General features: G+C 37.6%; 1 protein-coding gene and 1 pseudogene across 1 annotated transcript; both read left to right on the top strand.

Annotated features, from left to right (window-relative positions):
• The first annotated feature begins 262 nt into the window (after positions 1–262).
• On the top strand, positions 263–8,784 carry LOC108481882 (G-type lectin S-receptor-like serine/threonine-protein kinase At4g27290; annotated as a pseudogene).
• Positions 8,785–9,932: 1,148 nt separating this feature from the next.
• Positions 9,933–13,898, top strand: LOC128279320 (G-type lectin S-receptor-like serine/threonine-protein kinase At4g27290). The gene is made up of 7 exons (XM_053019122.1): positions 9,933–11,594; positions 11,707–11,892; positions 12,465–12,586; positions 12,657–12,846; positions 12,945–13,182; positions 13,267–13,417; positions 13,506–13,898. The coding sequence occupies exons 1-7, from the start codon at positions 10,334–10,336 to the stop codon at positions 13,809–13,811; spliced, it is 2,454 nt and encodes an 817-aa protein (XP_052875082.1). The 5' UTR covers positions 9,933–10,333; the 3' UTR covers positions 13,812–13,898.
• The last annotated feature ends 7,051 nt before the right edge of the window (positions 13,899–20,949 follow it).

Below are 20,949 nucleotides of genomic sequence, written 5' to 3'. Positions count from 1 at the left end.
GTTTTGCAATTTTCACCATTCCATTATTTTGGGGGGAAAATTGTTATGTAGATTTGAAAGTTTCATGGCGGTTTTATATAGCACCCAGAAAACAGGATTTCTGTTGAAAATGCAATAAATATTCAAGCATGATGGCTACCATGCAGTCAACAATTATGTAACATATTATGGTCAAAGCAGCCAATTTTCAATGTTATCTCTTTGTTTATATCTTTTGTCTGGTCCATATAAATAGGCTTATATCAACGTCGCTATTGTCAGATCTAGAAATGATGAAAATCTAGGAAAAGGAATAACCAAAGAGTACACTCCTTCTATCTATTATCTCTAAAATGGAAGAGGCCTTCTTAATGGTTCTTTTTATGTGCTTGCTTCTCTTCTTTACTACAAGAACTTTGGCACTAAACACTATAACTCCAGGGCAGTCCATAAAAGATGGTGAAACGCTTTTGTTAGCTGGTGGAAACTGTGAACTGGGATTTTTCAGTCCTGGGAATTTTAAGAGCCGGTATATGGGAATTTGGTACAAGAAAGTGTCGACTGGGACTGTTGTATGGGTTGCCAATAGGGAAACTTCAGTTTCTGATGCCTCTGGAGTTTTAAGTATCAACGACAATGGAATTCTTTCAATTATGAATGGCACCAAAGGCATTATTTGGTTTTCCAATACGTCAAGAAATGCAGCAGAGGAGCCAATTGCACAACTCCTGGATTTGGGAAATTTCGTAGTGAAGGGCCGAAATGATAATGATCCGACAAAATTTCTTTGGCAGAGTTTTGATTATCCTTGCGATACATTTCTCCCGGGAATGAAGCTTGGAATAAACTTTGTCACCGGTTTTGACAGGCATATATCATCTTGGAAAAGCGTAGAAGATCCTGCTACAGGCCTATATTCTTTCAGGATCGAGCCACAGGGGTTACCACAGCTTGTTCTTAAGAAGGGGCCTGAAGTATTGTTTAATTCAGGATCATGGAATGGTTTTTATTTTATGGGAAGATCATTGCCTAAAGATTACACAGTATATTCATATGAGTTTGTCTTGAATAAGGATGAGGTTTATTACAAATTCAGGCCTCGAAATAAGTCTATCTTTTCAAGGTAATTTATTGAATCCATCAGGTCTAGTACAACGCTCCGTATGGAATGATAGAAAAAATGACTGGGAGGTTTTTTCCTCTACACAATCAGATCAGTGTTATATCTATGCCTATTGTGGACCATATTCTAGTTGCAGTATCGATAAATCTCCTTCATGTAAATGCTTGGAAGGGTTCATGCGCAGATTAGCATCTCCTGGGGATTTGGGTTTGGTAGATTGGTCAAAAGGATGTACTCGAAGAACGCCATTGGCGTGTGATGGTAGAGATAGCTTTCTCAAGCAAACCAGACTGAAGATTCCGGACACTTCCAAATCTTGGTCAGACATTAGCATCAATCTTAAGGGCTGTGAGGAATTGTGTTTGAAGAATTGCTCTTGCACTGCATACGCAAATTTAGATATCCGAGAGGGAGGCCGTGGCTGCCTGCTGTGGTTCGGAGACCTAATTGACATCATAGAATTCAGTGAGGGTGGACAAAACCTTTATATTAGGCTGGCTACTTCTGATCTAAGTAATGTTCCTTCTCTGTTTTCCATTTAGATTGATCAATGAAATTGAGTATAAACATTTGGGATATGTGTTTTAAACATGAAACCATTTTTTCGACTGATTATTCATATTTCTTTCAAATCATATTCAAAGCAAAGGAAAGCTAAAAGAAAAGCAAAAGGCAGCAATCATAGCTAGCACTGTCATAATAGCCAGCAGAATGACAATACTAGTATCGGTGCTGTATGTTCGGAAGATGAAGCTCAGAAACACGGGTAAAAGAACACAGTTGCCAACTATAACCGCAATCATAACATTGTTAGTTCTACAATATTTCAGTCAAGCTCATACTAGTTCAATGATAATCAGGTGAAGAAGATTTAGAGTTGCCTGTATTCGATTTTGCAACCATAGCTACGGCAACGAATAACTTCTCAAGCGACAACAAGCTGGGCCAAGGTGGATTCGGTCCTGTTTACAAGGTGAATAAGCTGCATTCTTTAAATTATACTTCACTCGTTATTTAACCATTCTGCACATTATAAATTTAAGGGCACATTGATTGAGGGGCAAGAAATAGCAGTGAAGAGACTTTTAAAGAATTCGGGACAAGGAATCGAAGAGTTCAAAAATGAAGTAACATTGATTGCTAAACTTCAGCACCGCAATCTTGTAAAGCTCTTTGGTTGCTGCATCAGGAAAGCTGAGAGGATGCTAATTTATGAGTATATGCCTAACAAAAGTTTGGACTACTTTATTTTCGGTTTGAGCCTATAATCTCCGAAATCTTCTTTTGCCCCCACCCCTCGGGTTTTCTGTTATCCATTTTGATATATCTTTTTTGATGGTTGCAGATCAAACAAGAAGAAAACTATTTGACTGGCGTATCCGAATGCATATTGTTGATGGAATTGCTAGAGGGGTTCTTTATCTTCATCATGACTCTAGATTGAGGATTATCCATAGAGATCTCAAAGCAAGCAATATTTTACTAGATAATGACATGAACCCAAAGATTTCAGACTTCGGCTTGGCTCGGAAGTTCGGAGTAGATCAGATTCAGGCTAAAACTAAAAGAGTGGTTGGGACATAGTATGTATATAAGCGAGACTTGTCAGATGCATTTTCCAGGTTGCTTTAAAGTTCTAATCTAACATTTTCTGTTGCAGCGGTTACATGTCACCTGAATATGCTGTTGGGAAGAAATCGAACAACCGAAACAAAGCGAAAGCACAACCGGTGTTCTTTCTCTCCTTATAACTCCTATCAAAAATTATGGCAAGCACAATAGCACAAGATATGTTCTCTAGCAACCTTAATCAACCACAAATCAACTAATGCAACCACAACAAAAATAAATAGAGACACCGGTATTTTTACGTAGAAAACCCTTTTAAATCAAGGGTAAAAACCACGGGACTTTAGAGTCAGATCAAGAGTTCCACTATCATCAAATGTTCAACTACAAGATCACAATATCAAGCCTACAACAAGCATTCAACTCCAACAAGGCTAACAATATATAATCTTTAGCAAAAGAGAGAAAAATAAGAGAATATCACCAAAAATGCAGCTACTGAAAAATGGGTATTTTTGATGCTGCAAGACTCGATGAAAAATCCGATCGTACAAAGTCAAGAACACCTTATCGCCTAGCTGTTGTTCAAAAATCAGCTTAATCGAACCACAGATGAACCTTCGATCGAAGAGTTGATCACTGCTGCACCAAACTTGAAAAACTAAAATTTTCTTCTCTCTTTCTCTCTGTTTTAATTTGAGATTTTTTTTTTTAGCTCTACAAAAATTTCTACGCATATCACCCGTTAAAGCCCCCAAAATGGCTTTTGACAAAACCAAAAGAGACAATAAAATATGGCGAAATTATGGGTTTCCCATATAGTGGGACCCACACCTAACAAATCTCCCCTCCAACTATGTGGGAATGCCTCCATCTGGGAGGTCAAACAACATGCTTCAAACTTTCCTCTTGGTAAGGCCTTCGTCAACATATCAGCACCATTATCATTAGTGTGTATCTTCTCAAGCTCTAATGACTTAGCTTCAAGAACATCTCGTATCTAATGGTACCTCACATCAATATGCTTAGATCTAGCATGAAAAGTTGAGTTCTTACCAAGATGAATAGCACTCTGGCTATCACAAGACAGACATACTTCTCTGAGTAAAACCAAGCTCATGCACAAACTTCTTCATCCAAAGCATCTCCTTACACGCCTTCTTTGCAATGAACTCGATTCGGTGGTGGACAATGCAACACATTTTGTAGTCTCGATTGCCATGCCACGGCTCCCCCTGCATAAGTGATTAAGTAACCTGAAGTAGATCTCCTCGAGTCAATGTCTCCGGCCATGTCTGAATCTGTATACCCAACAAGAACAGGTTTCTCATTGCGAAACAAAGTTTCATGTTGGAAGTGCCACGAAGATATCTCATAATCCACTTCTTTGCATTCCAATGCTCTCTGCTGGATTAGAAAGAAACCGACTAAGCTGTACCAACGGCATAAGCCAAGTCTGGTCTCGTGCAAACCATTGCATACATCAAACTACCCACGACTGAAGAGTAAGGAATTTTCTGCATCTCTTCCTTCTCCTTTTCTATGGAAGGACTATGCTTAACACTCAATCTAAAGTGCATAGCAAAGGGAGTATTCACCGCTTTAGCTTTGTCCATACTAAACCTTTAAAGTACTTTCTCAATGTACCTCTCTTGTGATAATTATAATTTCTTGGCCTTTCTATCACGTGTCAGTCTTATGCCAAGAATTTGCTTTGCTGGCCCCAAATCCTTCATTGTAAAGGATTTACTCAACTCTTGTTTCAACTTCTCAATTCTAGAAGCATTCTGACCAACAATAAGCATATCATCAACATAGAGCAAAAGAATAATAAAATCATCACCAGAGAATCTCTTAACAAATACACAATGATCAGAAGTAGTCTTCTTGTAGCCTTGCTCCCCCATAACAGACTCAAACTTCTTGTACCATTGCCTTGGAGCTTGCTTCAAACCATACAAGCTCTTCTTCAATCTGCACACATAGTCCTCTTTCCTTGTGCAACAAAACCCTTTGGTGCTCCATGTAAAGCTCTTCTTCCAAGTCACCATGAAGAAAAGCGGTTTCACATCCATTTGTTCAACCTCTAGGTCATAACAAGTCGCCAAACTCAGTATAGTTCGATAGAGGACTCTTCATAAGCGGAGAAAATATTTCTTCAAAATCAACCCTTTTTACGAGTATAACCCTTGACGACCAATCTAGCTTTGTATCGTGGAGATGAAGACTTCTCTTCTTGCTTCAACTTTGTAAACCCACCGATTATTCAAAGCTCTTTTGCCCTTAGGCGCTTTCACCAATTCAAAAGTATGGTTCTCATGCAAGGATTGAAGTTCGTCTTTCATCGCTTCAACCCACTGATCTTTGCATTCACTCTCCATAGCCTCTTCATAACATTCAGGTTCTCCCCCGTCAGTCAAAAGAATATATTCATCAGGAGAATACCTGACAGAAGATCGTCGATCTTTGGAAGACCTTCGAAGTGGAACTGCTGGTGGAGCTATAGGTGCTTGTTGTTGATCATTCACAACATCATCCATGGGAGTATCAAAGTCACCTATAGTCTGATGGTCACCACTAACATCACCATGCACATCATCCTGGATAGGATCTGGTGAAGAGTCTAGGGGAATCGGATTCACATCGATCAAGTCACCACTACCTTGTGAATCCACTTTCTCCGTCTTATCAATGTCATCAATGGTCTGATCCTCAATGAAGACAACATCTCTGCTTCTCACGAGTTTCTTCTGAACTGGATCATAGAGTCTATAACCAAACTCATCATCTAGACCATAACCAATAAAAATGCATTGTCGAGCCTTGGCATCCAACTTGGATCTTTCATCCTTTGGAACATGAGCAAATGCTTTACAACCGAATACACTAGGTGATCATATGACACGTCTTTACCAAACCAAACTCTATCTGGCACATCACCTTTCAAAGGAACACTAGGAGACAGATTTATCACATGTGTCACTGTATTCAAAGCTTCAGCCAAAAACGATCTTGGTAACTTTGCATCTGACAACAAACATCTGACTCTCTCAATCAATGTTTGGTTCATTCTTTCAGCTAACCCATTTAACTGTAGAGTCTTTGGTGGTGTTCTCTGATGTCTGATTCCCTGTCGCAGACAATACTCATGAAACGACCCTGTGTACTTGCCACCATTATCAGTACGAATGCACTTCAACTTCTTCCTAGTTTCCCTTTCAACTGATGCTTGAAACTATTTAAACACCTCAAAGACTTGATTTTTAGACTTCAAAGTGTAAACCCATAGCTTTCTTGAACAATCATCAATGAAAGTCACAAAGTAAAGTGCACCACCATGTGATCTTACTTTTATCAGACCACAAACATCTGAATGGACCAACTCTAGCAACTCTGATTTCCTATGAGGAGGATGGCTTCTAAATGAAACTCTTCTCTGCTTTCCTGCTAGACAATAAGCACAATTCTTCAGTGTAGCATTCTTTAAACCCGAAAGTTGATTCTTCTTTGCTAAACAATAAGCCCTTCTCACTCATGTGATCGAAGTCGTTTATGCCACAACTCGGTTGAGCTGTCATTCGATGTCACATTCACCGCTCTCGAGAAGTCAAAGCTTGTATCAAGTGCAAATTTGAGCTCTTCTTTCCTCGAGCCACAACCAAGGAGCCTTTAGTCAGCTTCCACTGCCCTTCACTGAAGGTGTTACAGAATCCCTCATCATCAAGCTTTCCTGCAGAAATCAAATTCAAACGGACATCCGGTGCATTCTGACATCCTTGAGAGTTAACTTTGTTCCATTGTTACTCACCAAGCTAATATCTCCCATACCAATAACCGAAACCAAACCATCATTACCCATCTTCAATACCCCAAAATCACTAGGAGTATAAGATGTGAAGAATTCCTTCCTCGACGTGACATGAAGTGATGCACCAGTATCAATCACCCAACTAGTCTCGTCGCATGCTAGGTTGACCAAATTCTCATCACAAATAACTAACAGATCTTCACGGGTAACAGTAGCAACACGCTCGGATTTTTTATCGTCATTCCGATCGTGTTTATCAGCACCACCTTTGTTCTCTTTCTTCCACTTGAAGCAATATTTCTTGATATGACCTTTCTTACCACAATGATGACACTCAAGATTCTTGTATCTCGATATTGACTTGCTTCGGCTTTTATCTCTACCCTTTCCATTTTTGTCTCTGTTTCTCTCCCTGTTCTCGATAACCAACACCTCGGACTGTGATGTAGAACCCTGAGATCTTCTTCTAACCTCTTCATTCAACACACCACTCTTAGCCAAATCCAAAGTAATAATACCCTGTGGGGCAGAATTAATGAGTGAGACTCGAAAGGTCTCCCAAGAGTCTGGTAGAGTAGCAAGCAACCAAAGTTCTAAAATCTCGTCATCAATTTGACACCCATACCAAGCAACTGATTCATCACACTCTGAAATTCACTAACATGGTCAGCTATAGACATTCCTTCTTTATATTTCAGCGCCATCATTTTCTTCAGCAAAAACAACTTGTTATTGCCCGACCTCGAAGCATACAAGCTTTCAAGCTTCTCCCACAATGTTCGAGCATGTGTCTCCTGATCAATGTGGTTGTAAACATTTTCTTCAACAAATTGCCGAATAAAGCCACACACTTGTTGATGCTCAAATTCCCATTCTTCATCACTTTTCGAATCGGGTTTTGAGTAGTAAAGACGGAAGATGCAAAGCCTTCACAAACAACAAGTCCTTCATTTTATTCCGCCAAAGTTGATAATTTGTGCCATTCAACATAATCATCTTGCTCAGTATTAATTTCCATAATTATCGACACAATAACCAAGCTCGATACCGGTTTGTTGGGAAGAAACCGAACAATCAAACAAAGCGAAAGCACAACCTGTTCTTTCTCTCCTTATAACTCCTGTAAAAAATTATGGCAAGCACAATAGCACAAGATATGTTCTCTAGCAACTTTAATCAACCACAAATCAACTAATGCAACCACAACAAAAATAAATAGAGATACCGGTATTTTTACGTGGAAAACCCTTTTAAATCAAGGGTAAAAACCACGGGACTTTAGAGTCCGATCAAGAGTTCCACTATCATCAAATGTTCAACTACAAGATCACAATATCAAGCCTACAACAAGCATTCAACTCCAACAAGGCTAACAATATATAATCTTTAGCAAAAGAGAGAAAAATGAGAGAATATCACTAAAAATGCAGCTGCTGAAAAATGGGTATTTTCGATGCTACAAGACTCGGATGAAAAATCCGACCGTACAAAGTCAAGAACACCTTATCGCCTAGTTGCTGTCCAAAAATCAACTCAATCGAACCACGGATGAACCTTCGATCGAAGAGTTGATCACTGCTGCACCAAACTTGAAAAACTAAAATTTTCTTCTCTCTTTCTCTCTGTTTTAATTTGAGATTTTTTGTTTTTTAGCTCTACAAAAATTTCTGCCCACATCACCCGTTAAAAGCCCTCCAAAAATGGCTTTTGACAAAACCAAAAAGAGACAATAAAATGTGGCAGAAATTATGGGTTTCTCACATAGTGGGACCCACACCTAACATATGCCTTGGACGGGCTTTTTTCAATGAAATCTGATGTCTTTAGCTTTGGGGTTTTGGTTCTAGAGATACTATCAGGAAAGAAAAACATAGGATTTTCCCATCCGGACCATGATCATAATCTTCTTGGACATGTAAGACATAAGACTGAATAACAAAAGTACACTTTTTGTTTTCTGTTTCAAACAATAACATCATTTGTGGTTCTAACTTCTCAGGCATGGAGATTATGGACTGAAAAAAGGCCATTAGAACTAATCGATAAAGCATTGGGCGACTCATACAATGCAACCCAAGTTTTAAGATGCATCAATGTAGCTCTCCTGTGTGTGCAACAAAGCCCCTCAGACAGACCAAACATGTCATTAGTATTGCTCATGTTGTGCGGTGAGAGTATATTACCCCAACCGAAGCAGCCTGGGTTTTTCATTCAAAGAAATCTGCCCATGGCTGACTCTATATCACTAGAAAATGAAATGTACTCGATATATGAATCTTCTACTACATCATTAGGGCCACGATAGATGCTTCCAACATACCTTTATGATATGTTTGGATAAATCAATTAGGCTTTGTTTCATTCATACAATGAAAAAAGAGAAATCTATAAATCTCTGCTTTGTGTTGTCTGCAACAGTGCTTCCCTATTGCAAAGAAGTTGGGGGTAGTTTGGTATTGAAAAAGATAACCGAAAAAGGCCCTTCGAAAAATCTTCTAGGAATGATGATTTAAGTAGAAGAAGATGAGATGTTGACAAATGAAACTTCAGGATAGCCAGATGTCATGTTTGTTTTCTTTCATTTACTTTTAGACAGTCACCGTTTAATGAGCAATGCCAGATCCATTATGTTATCAATTTGTCAAAGTCAGCCCATTAACACATAAATGGATGACTTTTTTTATTTTTGCCGCTACATCTTCTAAGCATCTTTGCGTGTTCAATTTGTTTATTCAATGAAAGGAATATTGCAGTCTCACTCATCAAGCCACCAAGAATCATCTTCTGTAGAAAACATCAATTGGTATAATTATTTACCTTGTCTGAATTAAGGCCTGTAGAAAACATCAATTGGTATAATTATTTACCTTGTCTGAATTAAGGCCTATATTGTTTTCTGTTTTGCTTAATGCACAAGCAAGCAAGCAGGTTTGTATGTATATTCCTGAATCTACAACATGATGGGTTGAAGGCATGGAATTTATTTGGCAATAATAAGCTAAGAAGTTGAAAACCAATTCTATTGATATCTGCTCTCCTCTTTTTATAAAATCACCAATATTACTTAGCTTGAAATAATTGGATCAAAATAGTTAGATTACGACCAACATCTTGTTTTGTAAATTTCATCATCCGAATCTAATTTTTTGTACCCAAACATATGTTGAAAATTCTATAAAAAACGCAAGCATGATGTGTTGAGGTTATCAGCAAAAAAAAAAGAAAAAGAAAAGAAACTGAAAAATGATAATCAAAATGATCTCAACACACTGATTTTCATTGAGGCATTGTTTTAAGTTACAAACAATTATCTAATACTTAACAACTCCCACTAATGACATTGAAAATTACAAAACTTAACTTGCACACATAAACAAGCTGACTTATCAGCTAAAATCAGCACCTAACCATCAGTACATAACCAAGCTAATCAGCTAACTAGTCTTTGTACATCAACAATACTGATTACAAAATAAACTAGACTAGTTTGAAGGTAAAACAAGAAACAGCTGCATGGTTAAGTGCCAAAACATCTTTGTTGCTGCATTACTGGCCATCGTTCAACATGATGACTACCCGACAGTCAGCAATGATGTAAAAAATTATGTTCAAAGCAGCAACTTGTAACCTTATTTTTTATTTTGACTCTCTTTTTTAATCTTTTGTCTTGTCCGCGTGAAAGGACTTGGGTGTTTTCTGTTGAATAATGCTACTGAAACATCGCTATTGTCAATTCTAGAAATGATGAAAAACATGGAAAAAGGAACAGGGATAGTTTTACTTTTCTAACTCCTTGCATCAATTATCTTTAAAATGAAAAATCAGTTATTAGGAGATGAAATGAAGCCTTCTGAATGGTGCTTCTTCTGTGTTTGTTTTTCTTTACTACAAGAACTTTGGCACTAAACACTATAAGCCCAGGGCAGTCCATAAAAGATGGTCAAACTCTTGTGTCAGCTAGTGGAAGCTTTGAATTGGGATTTTTCAGTCCCGGAAATTCCAAGAGTCGGTACGTGGGAATTTGGTACAAGAAAGTATCAACTGGGACTGCTGTATGGGTTGCCAATAGGGAAGCTTCAGTTTCTGATGCTTCAGGAGTTCTAAGCATCAATGACAAAGGAATCCTTTCAATTATGAACGGTACCAAAGGCATTGTTTGGTCTTCCAACACATCAAGGAATTCAGCAGAGGAGCCGATTGCACGACTCCTGGATTCGGGAAATTTCGTAGTGAAGGACCCAAATGATAGTGATCCAGAAAATTTTCTTTGGCAGAGTTTTGATTATCCTTGCGATACCTTTCTACCAGGAATGAAGATTGGAATAAACTTTGTCACAGGTTTCGACAGGCATATATCATCCTGGAAAAGCATGGAAGATCCTGCTCCAGGCCTATATTCTATGAGGATTGATCCGCGGGGTTTACCGCAACTTGTAATCAAGAAGGGGCCTAACATAACGTCTAGAGGAGGATCATGGAATGGTCGTTATATTACAGGAAGACCGCAGCCTACAGTTAATCCAGTATATTTATATGAGTTTTTCTGGAATAAGAATGAGGCCTATTACAAATATGAGATGCGAAACAGTTCTATCTTTTCAAGGTATTTATTGAACCCAGTAGGTCTAACACAACGCTCCATATGGAATGAGAGGAAAAATGAGTGGGAGGTTGACTCCACATCACAAGCGGATCAGTGTTCGATCTATGACTATTGTGGATCATATGCTACATGCAGCACCAATGAATTTCCACCATGTAAATGCTTGGAAGGGTTCATGCAAGGATCAGCATCTCCCGGAGATTTGAGTTCTTTAGATTGGTCAAATGGATGTACTCGAAGGACACCATTGACATGTGATGGTGGAGATAGCTTTCTTAAGCAAACGGGACTAAAACTACCAGACACTTCAAAATCTTGGGCAGACATTAGCGTTGATCTTAAGGAGTGTGAGAAATTGTGTCTGAGGAATTGCTCTTGCACTGCATATGCGAATTTAGATATCCGAGAGGGAGGCCATGGCTGCTTGCTGTGGTTCCTAGACTTAATTGACATCACGGAATTCAGTAAAGGCGGACAAGACCTTTATATCAGGTTGGCTACTTCTGATCTAGGTAATCTTCCTTCTTTGTCTTCCATTTAGCCTGACTTTTGGGAGATGTGTTCAAACCAGAAACAATATATATATATATATTTTTTTTACAGATCATTCATCTAATATTTCAGAGCATATTCAAAGCAAAGGGAAGCTAAAAGAAAAGCAAAAGGCAACAATCATTGCCATCTCTGTCATAATAACCTGCGGAATGATGATACTAGCATTGTGGTTATATGTTCGGAAGAAAAAACTCAGAAAAACAGGTACACGAAAAACTCAGAAAAACAGGTACACGAATTCAGTTCTAACTGAAAGCACGATCATATAATAAAATATATCTATCAACTACTTGATGTTTTCTTGGAATATTGCTATTGTTAAAATTGTTCTTTCCTGTACTTGGATAAAAATAATACACCAACATCTGAGGATTTAATCGCTCCATTATATAGAAGTAATTAACGTCTATAGATAAGGGTCTTTTTCCCCTTTTTGTGCAAATATATATATATATATATATATATATATATAAAACTACAAGAAAAATATACAGTTACAAAAAATATAGAAAGTTGTATGATTTTAACAAGCTGCGTAATTCGTGTTTGGCAAAAAAAAAAAAAAAAAGTGAGAGTAATGAATAATTGAATTAAGGCAAACTATACATTACCACCCTAAGATATCGATCTTTCAAAGCTATAGTTGATAGCATCTTCGATTTGAAAGCTACTAATATCCGGGAACTGGAAACACTAAGATACATAGTTTATATTTGACTGAAAATTTGAATGGAATGCAGACTAATTAGCCATTTGGTTTATATTTGAACATTGCAAGTTTTGTATTCAGTTTTCAATCCACCTTATACTAAGTCAATGACAACCAGGGGAACATGGAAAGGAAGATTTAGAGCTGCCTGTATTCGATTTCGCAATCATAGCTACAGCAACTAATAACTTCTCGAGCAACAACATTCTGGGACAAGGTGGATTTGGTCCTGTTTACAAGGTATATAAGCTGTATTCTGCAAACTATATTTCACTCACTATTTAACCAATTTGAACATTATAAATTTAAGGGAACATTGATTGAGGGGCAAGAAATAGCAGTGAAGAGACTTTCAAAGAATTCTGGACAAGGACTGGAAGAGTTCAAAAATGAAGTAACATTGATTTCCAAACTTCAGCACCGTAATCTTGTAAAGCTCTTTGGTTGCTGCATCAGAAGAGATGAAAAGATGTTAATTTACGAGTACATGCCTAACAAAAGTTTGGACTACTTTATTTTCGGTTTGAGCCTTATATCTCAGAACCTTCTCCCCTCTGGTCTTTTTGTTTCTTTTCTGATGTCTTTTTGTTGGGTGCAGATCAAACAAGAAGCAAATTACTGGACTGGCGTATCCGAATGCATATTGTTGATGGAATTGCTAGAGGGGTTCTTTATCTTCATCATGACTCTAGATTGAGGATTATCCATAGAGACCTGAAAGCAAGCAATATTTTATTAGATAATAACATGAAGCCAAAGATATCAGATTTCGGTTTGGCTCGGAAGTTCGGAGTAGATCAGACTCAGGCCAAAACTAGAAGAGTGGTTGGAACATAGTATGTATATAAGCAAGACTTGTCTAGTGCATTATTCCCATGTTGCTTTTGAAGTTCTAATCTAACATTGCTTTTTCCCTGCAGCGGTTATATGTCACCTGAATATGCCTTGGATGGGATTTTCTCAACGAAATCCGATGTATTCAGCTTTGGAGCTTTGGTTCTGGAGATACTATCAGGAAAGAAAAACAGGGGATTTTCCCGTCCGGAACATGACCATAATCTTCTTGGACATGTAAGACATTATGAGCCTGAAATACCAACAGTTCACCTTTTGTTTTCTGTTTCAACCAATAACATTATTTGTGATTCCAACTCTTCAGGCATGGACATTGTGGATTGGAAAGAGGCCACTAGAACTAATCGATACCGCATTGAGTGACTTGTACAATGCAACCGAAGTGTTAAGATGCATCAATGTAGCTCTATTATGTGTGCAGCAAAGCCCCCTTGACAGACCAAACATGTCATTAGTATTGCTCATGTTGTGCGGTGACAGTGTATTGCCGCAACCAAAGCAGCCTGGGTTTTTCATAGAAAGAAATCTTCCAATGACTGATTCTATATCAGAAAAAAACGAAATGTTCTCAATATATGAATCTACTATTACATCATTAGAGCCACGATAGTAGCTTCTCACATATATTTATGGTATGTTCTGATAAATCAGTTAGGCATTGATTCATTCATAAAGGGAAAGAAGTTAAGAAATTTAATTTCTGCTTTGTGTTTGTCTGCAACAGTGCTTCCATATTACTCGGAAGTCAAAGGGTAGTACTAGTTAGGTATTGAAAAAGATCACCAAATAAACCCCCATGAAAATTCTTCTAAGAAAGATGATTTTAGTGGGAAATTGACAAATTGGACCAAGTAGAAGAAGATGAGTCTTTGGTCAACGATCCACAATGTCAACAAACGAAACTTCAGGATAGCTAAGTTTCCTTCGTTCATACATAAGTCATCTTTGTTTTCTTTCATTTACTTTTCGACAGGTACTTCTTACTATAGCAACGTCAGACCCACTAAACTTATGCTACCTAAATAAATGGGAAAATTAGGAAATATATCAACTTTTAAAAATATTTAAGGTTTTAGGTTTTTGTTTTTAAATTTAGAAAAATAAGTTAATTTTAGAAAAACGAAGTGGTAAAAGTTCGACGAAATCCTTCTCATAATTAACACTCACGTGCAACTTTTGTCGCCCTGTAAATGATTTATTTTTAAAAAAATACATATTAACCATTGGATCACCAACAGTTAAAAATCAGGGTTGTTGATTTTATAACCGACCAACGAATATTGAAAAAAAAAAAAGTACCCAATGACTAAATCCTCAATGGTTAATTTTTTTTTCATATATATACCCTCTACCAAATCAATTGTCTTCATTCAATTTTATTAATCTATTCTCTCAACTCTTTTATTCTTAATTTTCTTCCTAATCTCTTAAAATTTTCTCAAATTCTTCTTCTCTCAATTTTCTATCTTAATTGTTTGTAATTTCTTAGATTTTATTCGATTTTCATCATTTTAAAGATTTTAAAATATTAATATCTCTAATTCGTTTGGATAACAAATACATTTTTGACATCCAATTACAAATGGTAAGAAAATATTATTATATATTTTTATTTTAATTAATATCGTTATTAAGTTGTTAATATTTTTTTTATATTTATATAATTAGGACAAAAATCAGATTATTGAAACGTATACACACAACTTAAGTGCAAGAGCACTGTCTATTATTAAAAAAAACTTGGAAGAGGCGGGATTTGTTTACGTGTCTCGTATCCTTGGTAGGACTAAATTGGAGCCAACACTTATTAGTGCTTTATATTTATATAATTAGGATGAAGATCAGATTATCGAAACATATACACACAATTTAAGTGTGAAAGCACTTTCTATTATTGAGCAACACTTGGAAGAGGCGGGATTCTTGCCTAGTCCAGTATGCTTGGCGGGACTAAATTGGAGCCCACACTTATCAGTGTTTTGCTGGAAAGATGAAGACTCAAGACACACGTATTTCATCTTCCATGCGGTGAGTGTATAATTACACTCGACGATATGACATTACAACTCGTTCTACCTATTGATGGGTCAGTTTTTATAGGGGTAGTGTGCGTTGGTGGTTAGATTTAGATCACAATTTACCAGCAACTAACTATTAGGCAAGATGTCGGACAAGTTTAGTGGTAACCGAATAGATATAAAATAGTTAGAAGATAATTTCTCACATCTTGACAACTTTTCTATTACGGTTGAAAGACAACAACTTGCTTGAGCATTCATATTAAGGTTGATCAAGAGTCTTTTAATGCCAAATAAATCACGCAATCTGAAACATTTAAGGTGACTCCTATAACTAATCAACCTAAAAGAAGTCGGGCGACTCAATTGCGGATCAATTGTCCTGGCCACATTGTATCGAGAGATGTGCAGGGGAACTAAAGCACAAAAAATTAGAATTGGTGGTTGTATACTCCTTCAGTCATGGGTATGGCACTACTTACCATTTTTATGTCCTCGAGTAAACTTCCCTTATCAATTATCATTCATATTAATGTAAGATTCATTTAATAATATAATTATGTTTTTCATTATTATATTTTTTGAATAACATTGTAACGCCCTGATAAATTTATCTACGTTTCTGTAAAATCTGACATAAAGGTGTATCTATTTTAGTGGTTAAGTGCTCTGAGTGTGTGCAAAAGGTCTTGGGTTCAAGTCTTCCTTTTTCCAATCTCTATTTTTTTTCTAATCCTAGCCTTACCGTTGTTGAGTGGACTTATATAGCATTTTTTGTAAATTCATATCAGAATGAGCCTGTTGGTTCGAGTGGTAAGGAGTTATCTTATGGAGGTCTTGTGTTTGTTAGCATATGGAGGTTCTGTGTTTGAATCCTTACGCGAGCATGGAAATTATTTTTTCTCGGTTATGTGTTAGTGTTTCTGTAGTGTTGGATTTCTGGGAAGTTGGTTATTAGTGGGTTAGTGGGGAGTGAATCGAGGGATTTAGTGGATATCCAGATTATTTTACTCTTTTTGACTATTTTCCTCTCTCTTCCAAACTCAAAAGAATTAACGTCTATTTTTGTTTTCTTACTTTTAAAATTCTATCAGAATCTTGTCATTCAATCCCTGGTTTTCAGTTCTTCGGTGTTTTTGCGTGGTTTGGTAAGTGTAAGGGGTGTTTTTGTGTGGGTTGGGGAAATCGTGTTACTGTTCAAATCAATGCTATTCTTTTCTTTTTGTTGTTGATTTCAAGTTCTAGCAACAGTGAATCGGGGAGGAAGGGACTCTCCTCTTGCGAAATCGTAGCCAAAATTGTTCAGAGTGTTGGGGTAAGTGGTGAATATTAAATTGGACTGTTGTCAGTTTTGGTGGTTTTAGTTTAATCATGAATTATGACTGATTTTGGAATTTGGTTTGTCAGTTTTAGGTTCTGTTCATCTCGAGTGTATTCTCGCATCAAAACCAAAACAGGTGTGTTCCCAAAATGCAAAAAACGAAGTTTCAAAAAAAGCTAAAAATGCCTACTGTCGACATCACACGGGTGTGTGGTCACTCGTTTGGTAGGTCGTGTGCGAGATACGACCGTGTGTCTAACGAAGGGGCGGCTGTTCACAAGACAAGACCGTGTGATGGTGTGGGCTAGGCCAAGTTGGGCGTGTGGGTCACACGGGCATGTGAGTTTGGGCCAGGTCGTGTAGGCCACAAGAGCAATGCTAATCTGAGTGTGTGGGCCCACATGGGCAAGCCACATGGGCATGTGGCCCAAAATTTTAAAATTTTCCTTAGGGTCACATGGGTTGTTCTGATCGACTGTGGGCCTACCGTAAGGTCAGTAAGCGTTAACTAAACCCTAAAACTATGTGATCTGCTAGTTTGATATTCTGTTCTAAACGTAACACTGTTATGCATGTTTGGTTAATCTGATGTATGTATATATTCAATATCTGTATATGAGCATGTAAGCATGAAATTTTGATTATTATGTCTGATTGGGGTGGGATTTATATATGTGGAGGAAGTGTTCTGTATGGCGTTCATCGCCTATATTCTGGTAGCTTAGCTGCACTTTATCTGATATGTGTCGTAATGGCACGATATAGTGCGTAGGGTTGGGTGGTTATTTAACTCCATATAGTGTAATGGGATGGTCGGAGTTGGTGTGTAGAGGATGGGTGTAGGATTCTGTTTATCTAATTTGCATATCCGTATCTGTTATCTGTATCTGAAATAGACATGAGTCTGCATTTGTATCTGACTGTATATGAGGTTTCTATATGTTTTGCTTGTCTATTTTTGTTGGGTTACACATTGAGTTTATGAAAATTCACATCTATTTGTCTATTCTGTTCAGGTAATCCACAGACTTAGGCGAATCGGTGCAGCGGACTCTCTCAGTAACCACTAAACTATGGACTGATTTAAAATAAATGTTTATTTTAAATAAGGTTTAATTCTGAGAGTTTTGTATTATTTGGACTCTCTGAACTGCTTGAATTAGTTTTTAGGATTTGGATTTTTCTTTTAAATACTTTAATTATGCCGGTTAGCTAAAAACACAGTTTAATTAAGAACACAAGTTTTCCAAACTTACGAACGGGACTTTAAGGAAACAACGATTACCAAAACTTTCACTGCAAACTGTATTTTGGCAAATAAATCTGTTAAACAATGTTTTTTACTATAAACAAACAAATATGAGTTTTTAAGCTAAGATAATGACTTCGTTTTCAAAACTCATTCTTTATGACATCTCCAAATTTGGCCATAACGTCTAGGCTGGATTTGGAGTGTTACATTTAGTGGCATCAGAGTCAGGTTGCAAAACTCAGCTGTGAATTTTGGGTTCCAAAATTTTGTTTCAAAAAGACTTGGTTTTCAAAATATTTTGGATAATTTGAGAAAGTATGTGGTACATCGAGTCTAAGGCGCCGATCTTGTAGTTAATACTTTCTGAAAACACTTCTGAACTTCTGATAATTTATGCATAAAATATCTACTAATAAATACTGGAATTGATGCATAAAATTTTTTAACGTAGATAAAATTTAAAAATTTATGATGAGCGCTAGTGGAACTCGTGAACGAGGTATTCGTGGTTGTGGTAGAGGCCGTAGGGGGCTCGAGCTGAGTCTTTCTTTCTGGGCAGTATGCCAAATTTAGACACAAGTGAGACACCGATTTCGCTTGCTACTGAGACTGGGTCTCAAAGTCATTCGGCCGGGGATGGCCCACTATCCTAAGCCATGTTGAGGATATTAGAGAGGGTCACTGACCCATTCTAGATCTGGAGGCTGTGGGCCGGTAACTGAACGACTCCAGTCTAATGGTGCCGAGCTATTTAAGGGTGTCACTAGAGTTGCCCCCACTGTGACCAAGTATTAGTTGGAGGCTACCGAGAGGATTATGAATGATATAGATTATACTCTTGAGCAGAAACTTAATGGTGCAATCTCTTTGCTTCGCGATGAGGCATATCAGTGGTGGGTATCGGTTGATAAGGCGAGGCAACTTGTACTGGTTTATGCTGTTCGACACTGAGAGGATAGAGATGCTACTGATGTTATCACCAGTACATTATTTGTTTTTAATGCACTTTATACTACTCTGATAGACATAGGTTCTACACACTCCTATGTAGCTAGTTTTGTTTCTGAAAATTTAGGGATTTCTGTTGAGAGCACTTCTAGTGAGGTTACTGTATTGAGTTCATTGGGGCAGTCTGTTTGGGTTAGTAAACTTTATAGGAGTGTTCCGTTGGTGGTGTAAGAGACTGTTTTTCTGGAAAATATGATGAAGCTTTCGTTTGGGGAATTCGACTTGATTTTGGGTATGGACTGTTTAGTTGAGCACTGAGTTAGCTTGAATTGCACAACTAAGAGGGTTGTTCTGAGAACTGAAGATGATAAAGAGGTGGTGGTGATTGATAAGCGTTAGGATTATCTATCTAATGTGATTTCCACTCTTCTGGTTGAAAAATTGGTGCGAAAAGGGTATGAAGCGTATTTGGCTTATGTTAGTGTTTCTGTTTCTAGAGACTCTTCTATTAGGGATATCAAAATAGTGAGGGATTTTTTGGATGTCTTTCCTGAGGAGTTACCAGGTTTATCTTCAAATCGAGAAGTTTAGTTTGGTATTGAGCTTCTACCAGGTACAGATCCGGTGTCTATCGCTCATTACTGAATGGCATCGAAGAAGCTTACAGAGCTTAAGGCTCAAATTCAAGAGCTTCTGGATCATGGTTTCATACATCGTAGTATGTCTCCATGGGGGGAACCTGTTGTTTGTTAAGAAAAATGATGGGACCATGAAGAAGTGTATTGATTATTGGCAACTAAATAAAATGACGGTGAAGAATAAGTATCCATTTTCGAGGATCGATGATCTATTTGATCAGTTTTGAGGGGCTTTAGCGTTCTCGAAAATAGATCTCCGTTCTGGGTATCATCAGCTAAGAGTTAAGGAAGCTAATGTTCATAAGACTGCATTTAGGACTTTTTATGGACACTACGGGTTCTTGGTTATGCCTTTTGGTCTGACAAATGCTCCGGCTACATTCATGGATCTGATGAACTGAATCTTTCAGCCATATCTTGATCAGTTCGTCATGGTTTTCATCGACGATATTCTGGTTTACTTTAAGACCGAATATGAGCATGATGAGCATCTTAGAGTAGTGCTCCAGATACTCCGAGAAAAGCAGCTCTATGTTAAGTTGAGCAGGTGTAAGTTCTGGTTGCGAGAGGTAACTTTTGTGGGGCATGCTGTTTCTGCTGAGGGGATTCAAGTTGATCTTAGAAAGATTGAGGCGGTGCTTAATTGGAAACAGCTTAAGAACGTATCTAAGATCCATAGTTTTTTGGTTCTTGCGAGATATTATCGGCGATTTATCGAGGGGATTTCTCTTATTGCGGCACTGTTGACTAAGCTTTTGCTCAAAGGTGTTCCTTTTGTTTGGACTAATGCACAACAATCGAGCTTTGAGAAGATCAAGTCTGTTTTGACTCAGGGTCCTGTTCTGATACAGCCTAAATCTAGTAAAGAGTTTATGGTGTACAGCGAATGTGTTACACATGGGTTTGGGGTGTGTACTGATGCAAAATGGTAAGGTTGTGCCTTGTGCATCTCATCAGCTTAAGACACACGAAGAGAATTATCCGAAGCATGATTTCGAGTTAGCTGTTGTGGTTTTTGCATTGAAAATCTAGAGGCATTATCTGTATGGTGAGAGTTGTATCATCTACACTGATTACAAGAGCTTCAAATACCTCATTGCTTAGAAGGAGTTAAATTTTAAACAACGTCGACGGATAGAGCTGTTCAAAGATAATGACTGCACGATAAAGTATCATCCTAGTAAGGCCAATGTGGTGGTCGATGCTCTAAATTGTAGAGTGATGACTTATTTGAGAGCGATGTTTGCTTGACTTAGTAAGTTTGAGAATGGAAGTTTTTTAGTCGAGTTGTAAGTTAAGCCGACTTGGATTGATCAGATTCGAGAAAAGTAGTTAAGGGATGAGTCTCTGGGTTTACGGTTTCGTCAAATTGAGAGTGGCAACACTTCGTATTTTGGGCTGAATAATGATGGTGTTCTATGTTTTCGAGGTCAGATTTATTTGTTGAATAACTCTGACTTGAGGCAGTCGATTCTGAGGGAGGTGCATAGGAACTGTATTGATGGCCGAGTTTGAAACATAAGGTTACAGACTTTGTTTCTCGTTGTCTGACATGGCAACAAGTTAAGGTT

This window comes from Gossypium arboreum, chromosome 1 (genome assembly GCF_025698485.1).
Source record: "Gossypium arboreum isolate Shixiya-1 chromosome 1, ASM2569848v2, whole genome shotgun sequence".
NCBI lineage: Eukaryota > Viridiplantae > Streptophyta > Magnoliopsida > Malvales > Malvaceae > Gossypium > Gossypium arboreum.
This window is presented reverse-complemented; position numbering and strand designations above follow the sequence as displayed.